The sequence below is a fragment of the Dipodomys spectabilis genome, unplaced genomic scaffold, assembly GCF_019054845.1.
Source record: "Dipodomys spectabilis isolate Male_0828 unplaced genomic scaffold, ASM1905484v1 ptg000140l, whole genome shotgun sequence".
Taxonomy (NCBI): domain Eukaryota; kingdom Metazoa; phylum Chordata; class Mammalia; order Rodentia; family Heteromyidae; genus Dipodomys; species Dipodomys spectabilis.
Window position 1 is genome coordinate 22545427 of NW_024870817.1, and position 9574 is coordinate 22555000.

Sequence of the window (9574 nt, forward strand, 5' to 3'; positions counted from 1 at the left end):
TGGTGGTCTTGTATAGTTTTATTGCCCAAACTGGTTGGAACCTCCATCCTTTTTATTTCCACTAGGAAATCAAGGGGCTTGTGGTCTGGCTCAATGTTTATTCAGCCTTACTTTGTCTGGTTTGGGCAGAGAACCTAGACATCTGTCTCTGACTGTGAGGATCAGGCCTACCTCGTGGGATTTGAGCATGACCTTTCAAAAGTCTCTCCTATCTTCACAGTTTCTTCTTATATTTTTGATGAATTGGTACTCCTTTCTCCCTACCCCCAGGAGCAGAGATAATTAAGAATTTCTATTTGTACATTGTGTACATTTCTGTTTGTAGAGTATATACATTTGTATATGCATGACTCCAGGAAGTTAGTGTCATTATTCCTATTAAACAAGCAATCATACTAGATTGAACCACAGGGTCCAGATTACACAATAAGCAGCCAATATAGCTCCGATTCTATACTTCTACTTTATATCCGATGTGACAGTATTGAAACATTACCTGTTTTTAGATTCTCTAGTTGTTTCTTTGGAAGACATTGAGATATTAGTCCTAAGAAGCGAGATAAGGAACAGTGATAAAAGATGAATTTCAGAGTTTGTCCTCTGCTGCGTACTAGCTGTGTTTCCCAATCTCCCAGAAGCTCTGTTTTTCTGTGAAATGAAATATTTATCCCACAGAATTAACACAGATATTAGAAATAGCCCACAAAGAAGCAGGCACAATATAAACATATAGTAATTTGGAAGCCAAGAAAGGAGCCATTGGTAATTTTAGACTGTAGCAGAAGCAAGTGGACTTGTAAGTAGAGAAGAATCTTAGTGAAACTGAAAAGAAGCCTGCATGAAAAGTATTTTCTGTGGGGGTCTTAGCTTATAACAGGGCCTTAGGCAAGCAGCAACCAGCTACCTGCACAAAAACAGGACAGCTCTTTCCCAAGACCCCAACAAATGAAGCAGCAGAAGAACCTTTTGGGAGCAAGACGTTTCTCTGGCCTTTATCTTCTGCTGTTTTCCTTTGGGAGCTCAGCGCCATCTTGGGTCCTGTGGTGTCTCAATAGTGCCAGAGCGCCCTCTGGTGTTATAACAATCAATTTTCTCTGTTTTGTTTTAACTTTTTTTCTTGAACATATTTTGACACTTTGAGCAGATAAAAAATATTTTTAAAGTAGCTCAAATTGATCAAGAACTATGAGAGAAAAATATGTCCTATAATATGATCTTATGTTCATTTGGTTTATGTACGTTCTTTATTGTCTTTAGTGTTTAAGTACCTTTAGATCAATTTCCTTACAGTAAAGGAAACAGCAAAATAGAGAAAAAATTAGCTTCAGGTCTATCAGCAAATATTGGCTTTAACATTGAATTAATATCTATTATAATGATTCACCCTATTTGAGAAGACTGAGATTTAACCCTACTATTTCCCTTTTCCTTTGCTCAACTCTATGGAAGCCATTTTCCTAACATCTACTTTTTTCTTTATCTTGATTCCCAGATAATTGCAGTCTAAGCATTTTACTGAATGCTCTTTCCAACTCAAATTATGTAAAATTAAGTGAAAACTAAGTGAAAGCATCATGTGTTATCCTTCAGATATTTGTTAAAGCTAAAGAACTATGGAAACATACTGTGACTTTTAGTTTCTGTGTTTGCTTGAAACAAAAGGTAGTGTTAGCCAAAAGGCTACATTTGAACATAGATTATAAAACTTTTAGAGACCAGTACTCCATAATTTTTCTTTCTCAGAATCTGTATTCAAAAATCAGTATTCTCCTTCCTTAAAAAGTATTATATAAAGTGACTGGCACTATCTAAGATCTAATATGTGTGTTTTCCTTTCAGATGAATTGTGATACAAATCCTTTTGAAGCTGGACTGGACTATTTTGTCAAGTTAAATAAGGTATGTCTACATTACCAAGTGTGCTTGAAGTAAATACTAAAATTATGGCATTGTTTTCTGGCAGAGCCATACTTTGAAACTTAATCAAAGATGATATAGAGGAAATGAACATAAATAAATTGAGTATAAATGCTCAATTGTTTTGTATTAACACTTGTCAAAATTTGATCAGTTCAAACTGTTAGACCATACTTGTTGATTTAAGAGAGAAAATTCCACCATCTTTAAAAACTATGTTTACAATCAAACTTAAAAAATAGTAAAACTAGGCTGGGCCCTGGTGGCTCATGCCTGTAATCCTAGCTACTCAGGAGGCTGAGATCTGAGTATCACAGTTCAAAGCCAGCCAGGGCAGGAAAGTCTGTGAGACTCTTATCTCCAATAAACCACCAGAAAACCAGAAGTGGTGCTATAGCTCAAGTGGTAGAGTGCTAGCCTTGAGCTGAAGAGCTTTGGGACAGCGCCCTGGCCCAAAGTTCAAGCTCCATGACCGACAAAAAAAAAAAGTAACACTAAGATGGTGTCGATCAGATTTCAGTAGAGTTTCTTGTAGAAATTGTGCCATGTTGTTTATGTTACAGTACTTCTGGTGGCCTGGGAAGTTGCACATTAGCTAAGCAAACATTCTGCATCATTGATTCTCCCTGCTGTCTACAGCATGAAGCCGCCTTGGTCTTACTAAGCATCTTTGTATGTAACTGAAGCTGCTGAATTCAAGCAAATGACATTTCAAATGTGCCCAACAATAAATTGGTATTTACTGAGAAGCCAGTACAGGCCCAGAGAAACATAATTGATATTAATACTCCAAAAGGATCCCTTACATCAGTGGTCCACAAAGTCTGGTCCTCAGCCTAAGAGCGTCAGCATTACCTGGGAATGTGTAAAAATGCAAAAGCTAAGATCCAACCCAGGTTTACTAAAAGCTGGAGTCAGGCCAACAGATCTGTGCTTTGGGAAGTCCTTGTAGGAGATTCTGAAACATCAAGGATTTGAGAAACACTGTCCCACCTAGTTATGTGAAAGTATGTCATAAAAAGTATGTCAGGGGCTGGGATGGCGGCTCAGTGGTAGAGTGCTTACCTTGCATGCTTGAGGCCCTGGGTTTGATTCCTCAGCACCACATAAGCAGTAAAAACCAGAAGTGGCACTGTTGCTCAAGTGGTAGAGCACTAGCCTTGAGCTGAAGAGCTGAGGGATAGCGCCCAGGCCCAGAGTTCAGGCCTCATGACCCAAAAAAAAAAAAAAAAAAAAAGTCAATCCACTGTGGCCTACTTCATCTATACAAGTCCTACAAACACAAATGAGGTTTCCCCATGGAACAGTGCACAAGTCAGTACAAAAGAGCTTGTTACTGTTGGTAGTATTAAAGGCTGGGCACAGCAGTTGCTGCAATTTAGGGTATTTACTAGAATTCCCAAATTATAACTGTCCTGTCTTTGCTGCTTGGGCTACTTTTCCAGCCTAGGGGAATATGTGAACTCATGCAAATGAAATGGGCTAAGGAAACAATTTTAATGTCCAGTATCAGTTCCCAAGTTCTGGGCAAAAATAGTAACATAAAATATGTTTATTTATAGTCCTAGATTTTAGGGGAAAGAAGCTAGGGTTTTAAAGGGAATATCTTTCTCTATATTTTTCCATGGCTTCTATTTTTATGAGGTGCCATCTGCCTCCAGACCAGAGAAGGGAGGTGCTTGGAATTTGGGCAGATCCTAGCGGCAGATTGTTCCTTCTGACAGCAGAAGTCTTTGCTCGACTGTTTCAAATACAGATCAAAATTACTGACTCTTGAGAGCACTAAAGTTCTACTGTTGGTCACCAATAGCTGGATGGAGAACTGATGGTTTTTGCTTCAGTGTTTGGATAATCTTGTTTGGGAATAAGACTTTGATAACTGATGTCTTCATATTGAAATTGGATTTTTAAAAAACTTTTATGATTATTAGTAGGTGTGGACTGTTTGTTTCTGATGTCTTATAAATGATATGCTCAAATAAGTTCAGCTCTGAAGGAAGTTATTTAGTACTAACTTTGATCGATGGCATTTAAAAAAATCATTCTGAAGTGTTGGTTCTCCTTCAGGTGTCACAAAGTTAATTCTTAATGATTTTATTGGGTTAAGTTCCATATAGCTCAAATATCTAGACCTAAGCCAGGTCTTTTAAATTATGTAGAGTCAGGAAGTTAGTTGGTATCAGTCTATTCGTGGCAATGCATATTGATTTCCAAGGCACGTAAAAATATTTGACAAACTTGGTTTAGGTGCTGTCTGTTATTTTCTAACAATTTTGTCATAGCTTATAGCAGTCTATAAGTGAACAAGTTTCCTGAAAACATTGCAAGCTAAGCTATATAACTTGATCATTCAAGCCCTGTGCCTAAACCACAAAATACTACTCATTTAGTGTACAAAGATATTCCCTTTTTTATATTTTTTTAAAAAACATATTTCTTTCAACATTCAATGGAAGATGTCCCATAACTTTTAAAATAATAATAATATACAAGCCTATATTGCTTTGGAAAATTGATGCTTTATGAAAAAAGAACCTACAGCTAATATAGAGAGATAATAATATTTGCCACCTAAACAAAACACTCCCTCCCTGGAATTTTACAATTGGTTGAAATCAATTCCTTTCTTTCCTCTCAAAGCAAATAGGTAGAATTTTCTGGTTGACCCTCAAGTGTATGACACAATGATTGTAGGAGTTGTAGTGTGACAGAAAGAGAGAAGCAGATGGTCAGAATTAGAAGGGAGAATACACTGGGCCTTCTCTTTGATAAGGGTGACAAAACTGAAGCACGCAAGTGAAGTGACTGGAGTCAGATCATTGTTTCAGAGCTCTGCTCTCAGTGTGGAACTTCCTCACCCACCACTTTCCCAACAGGGTCCTTTTCCAAATGGGCTTAGCAGACTTGAAAAACTGCTCAGGAATTTCTTTCTTTCTTTCTTTTTGATTGTAAAATTTGTATACACTTACATCTGTTATCATCAATTTTGCATTTTATAGAAGAGTTAATTCAGCTCATTTTCAGAAGGAAAATGGCTCATTGAGAAGATGGGCTGTCAGCCTCATTATGGTGAGCTGTGTTCTGGTCAAAATCAGTATGAATATAGGGAAAAGAAAAAATGGAGTACTGAAGAAATCTTTCCTTACAAAGGAAGAAGGTGTATGTGTTGGAGGGAGACAATGCTGCCATCTTTCCTTCCTAGAATGGCCCCAGCTTCAGCTTTTACCCCTGGCTTCTCTGAAGTAGATAGACTGATTCACTTACTAACTATTTACTAGGCACCATTTGCTAAACACCTTGCTAAGCCTCAGGTTGAAAAATATACTTCTGATGGCTCTCAGGTTTCCTGTAAGTGGAAAACAGATTTTCAGGCTATTCAGAATACTGCCACCTTGTGGAAGTGAGTCACAGAGATCTGAGAGGAAACATTTCAAATCAATAATACAAGTAAATACAATTAAACAGAGACATTTGAAAATCTACTATAAGCCTCATCACCTGAAGCAACTCACAGCATTGTTCTAGATGGTGTTTCCATTTGTTCCAAAAAAAGTTAAGCTGAGGAAGAATCAGTGTATTTTGTTTTTGTTGGAAATGGAAGAAATGCATGAAAACTGATCAAAGGAAAAATCAGCTGCTTTTGTATGGAGTCATAGGTTTTCTTGGAATTTTCCTCTAGGAATTACTGAATATCTGTCTATTTCTGGAGAATGCCTACCAACATCCTGAGAAAACTAAGTACTAAATATAATGTGTTTAAACAGACCAGAATTTTTCTATACATTATTCTTCCTCTTTTTTTTCTTTGGGTCCAGTTGTGGGGCCTGAACTCTGGGCCTGGGCGCTGTCCCTCAGCTCTTCAGCTCAAGGCTAGCGCTCTACCACTTGAGCCACAGCACCACTTCCGGCTTTTTTCTTTTTGCTTATGTGGTGCTGAGGAATCGAACCCAGGGCCTCATGCATGCAAGGCAAGTGCTCTACCACTGAGCCACCTTCCCAGCCCCTTCCTCTTTCTTGCTCCCTCTATTGAGCTTCTAACCAGAAAAAAATGTGGATATTGACTACAAATTAGAAGACAATACTGATTCCAGAAAAATATAGCATCTTTCTTTGAGAAAATATTGAATATTTGATAAGCAAAATCAAAATACCAAAAAAAACCCAAACTGGTAAAGAGTTAAAACACTTATCACTACTAGACTGACTACAATCTTAAGCATTCAATAAAAATTATCTATTATTGAATCATCAATAATGGAAAGACACTACTGCTCAGATGTAGCAACTTAGGAATGACTATTATGTAATAATGATGATGGGGAAATTTGAAGCATATTGTAATAGAAATCAAGGAGGTTGAAAATTCATTGGCATTCAAATTTGGCTAAACATAAAATCTGGCATGTGATTCTTTTACATAATAGGTTGCTTTAAAATAATCCCAAGACCGAGATCAGTTTAAAAAGGATTGCTGGCTGGACGTGTTGGCACATGCTTATAATCTCAACATTCAGGATGTTGAGGCAGGAGGATCTCAAGTTTGAGGGAGCTTGAGCTATGTAGGTGAGACCCTGTCTAAAAAAGACAAAACGAACTCCAAGAAATGGAAACGAGGGTTGTTTTTTTATTGTTATTGTTGCTCCTGTATTTGTTTTCTTTTCTTTTGTCTTGTTTATCTGTCGTTGTGAGGGTAAGGGTGGACACAGAAATGGCACTGCTATAATTCACGCCTGTAATTCTACCTACTCAGGAGGCTGAGATCTCAGGATGGCAGTTCAAAGCCAGCCCAAGCAGAGAAGCCCACGTGAGACTCTTAGCTCCAATGAACCACTCAAAACCCAGAAGTGGTGCTGTGACTCAAGTGGTAGAGTGCTAGCTTTGAGCACAAAGAGGACCAGGGACAGCACCTAGGCTCTGAGTTCAAGCCCCACAACTGATGAAGCAGAGAGACAGACAGACAGAGACAGAGACAGAGAGAGAAACAGAGAGAAACAAACAAGAAGCAATAGAGGGACAAAGGGTGAACAACTATAGCAGTGATACTCACTGGATACTATGTTGAAAATGAACTGAACTACTTGTGAGTGGGGATGGGATGGAAAAACTGGGAGAGAGCATGTGAAGGAATGGGTAACATTGTCCAAAAAAGTAATGTACTCATTATCTGATTTATGTAACTGTAACCCTTCTGTATTTTTATTTTCTTAAAAATGAAAATAAATCATAAAAAGAAAAGAAAAGAAAAAAAGCAAAACCCTCTCTGGGATTCATCAATCAGTTTCATCTCTAGTTCCCAGGTAACTCCAGAAAAGATTGAGAATGACTGTTTTAGCCAAGATGTGTTTTAAATCTTATTTTATTGCAAAGATGCTGTGCAGAGGGGTTACAGTTACCTGAGTAAGGCAATGAGTACATTACTTGTAGATCATTGTTACCCCTGCCCTTGTGGTTGTGGTCTCCCTATCTCTTCCCTCCCCCACCTCCCACACTCTCCTCCCCACCCCGCCCAAAGTTGTAAAGTTCAGTTTCCAATATATTGTCCGGTGGGTATCATAATTTTGTTGTTATTATTATGTTGTACATAGGGCTACCATTTCATAAGTCACATAATTAGTACATTTCTTTTTTGGACAATGTCAACCTTTCCTTTATTTTCCCTTGGTTTGAAAACTTTCTTGTTCCTTTCCACAAGTTGTATAGTTTATTTTTCAAATACTGTATATTGAATACCATTAATGCACTTGTTCACCCTCCTTTTCTCTTTCCCCCTTTGCCCTCCACTGAAGAGGAAAAAAAAACACAAAAAAGGCAAAAACAAACATCACCACCACCACCATCAATTAAAACCCACGTCTCCATTTCTTGGCATTCATTTTGATAAACAGTACTTTAAAATGTTCAAAGGATGGGGCTGGGAAGTTGGCTCAGTGGTAGAGCGCTTGCCTTGCATGCCTGAGGTCCTGGGTTCGATTCCTCAGCACCACATAAGCAAAAAGAAAAAAGCCAGAAGTGGTGCTGTGGTTCAAGTGGTAGAGCACTAGCCTTGAGCTGAAGAGCTCAGGGACAGCGCCCAGGCCCAGAGTTCAGGCCCCACTACTGGACCCCCCAAAAAAATGTTCAGAGGAGTTACACCTTTGGGTTTCTCCCCCAAGTGTATCCTCTTTTAGTCTGTTGGTGAATGCCTAGAGTCCTATATTGGGTATCATGTCCACTTATATTTTAGATCTAGCTTCCACATATGAAAGAAGACATGCACCATTTGTCTCTCTGAGTTTGGCTTACCTCATTTAACATCATTTGTTTTAGGTCTATACATCTCCCTGCAAATGACCTACCTTACACTTTCTAAAGGATGAATAAAATATATTGTGCATATATACCACATTTACTTGATCCACTTATCTATTATTGAAGGGCATCTAGGCTGTTTCTGTAATTTGGCTATTGTGGACAGTACAGCAATGAACATGGATGTGCAAGTGTCTTTACCATATCCTATTCTAGGTAGACATCCAAGAGGTTAGCCAAGGACTTTTAACTCACTGGACATTACTATTCTGAAGAACTTCCGGAATTACTTGATGTCCTTCCCCAGTGGTTCACAGACAAACAGACAAGATCATATGGGGATTTCTCAGGCTAGCCAAATTGTTGAGTACTATCCCATATCCCCAAATTACAAAACTGCAAGGCCCCACTTGTTAAAACAGTATGTTTCAACAATACTGATACAGTTGATCTGAGACCTATCCGATAGATATCCTAAGCCAATACATGGTGTTCCTGTTTTCTTTTCTTCTCTTTTCTTTTTCCTCTCTTCTCTTTTCCATTCCTTTTCTTTCATTTCCTCTTATTTCTTTCCTTCTTTCTTTCTCTCCTTCCTTTGTCCATCTCTTCTTCTCTTTTCTTTCCTTCCTGTACTAGGGCTTGAGCTCAGGACCTGGTGCCCTTGCTCAGCTTTTATGCTCTTCACCTGGTTCTCTACCCCTTGAGCTACATCTCCACTCCAGCATTTTTGCTAGTTAACTGGAGACAGAGACTAGGGGACTTTTCCACCTGGGTTATTTCAATCCTTGATTGGCACATCTCAGCCTCCTGAGTAGCTAGGATTACAGACATGAGCCACTGGCACCCAGCTCCTAATTTCTTCTTCAAGCACTACAAAAAATATCTACTTGTCAGAGGGAAGGGGGATTGGAAAGTTGTTTGTTTTTTAATTCAATGAAGATCCAGAGCTACTGTCTTAGTGCTTTTAACCTAACAATAGCTGTGGTCCTGAGAATAAACAGGAAAGTAGAAAATAGGTGGCAGGACGGGGTCAGAGCATAGTGGTAGACAGTCCACAGTGGACCTTGAAATATGCGTCATCAAGCCCAGGCTCTCTCACGTGCTAGGAAGTACTCTACCACTCAGCTACAATCCCAGTCCTGATTTTTTTAAGTCAGTCAAATCCTTGCTGTGTGGTTTGAGAAAAACATTTGATTTAATTTTGCACCTAAGATGCCTAATCTGCAAAGTCTAAAATTCGATGAAATATCACTTAGCACATTGATTGAAGATATTGGTATCATGTCATGTTTATGAGCCATATAAATTTAATTAAACCATCTTTATCATCTTCATTGCTGAGTGATAAGGGAAGGAAATGTAAACTGAA

The 9574-nt window shown here is 38.5% G+C and overlaps 1 protein-coding gene across 1 annotated transcript in view; it reads left to right on the plus strand.

Moving 5' to 3' along the window:
* The window catches only part of Dmgdh (dimethylglycine dehydrogenase), a 63947-nt gene that overhangs the window by 37464 nt on the left and 16909 nt on the right, over window positions 1–9574 (plus strand). Inside the window, exon 14 of the mRNA XM_042690908.1 lies at window positions 1840–1899. Coding sequence (XP_042546842.1) covers window positions 1840–1899 — 60 coding nt within the window. The remainder of the gene's footprint in view (window positions 1–1839; window positions 1900–9574) is intronic.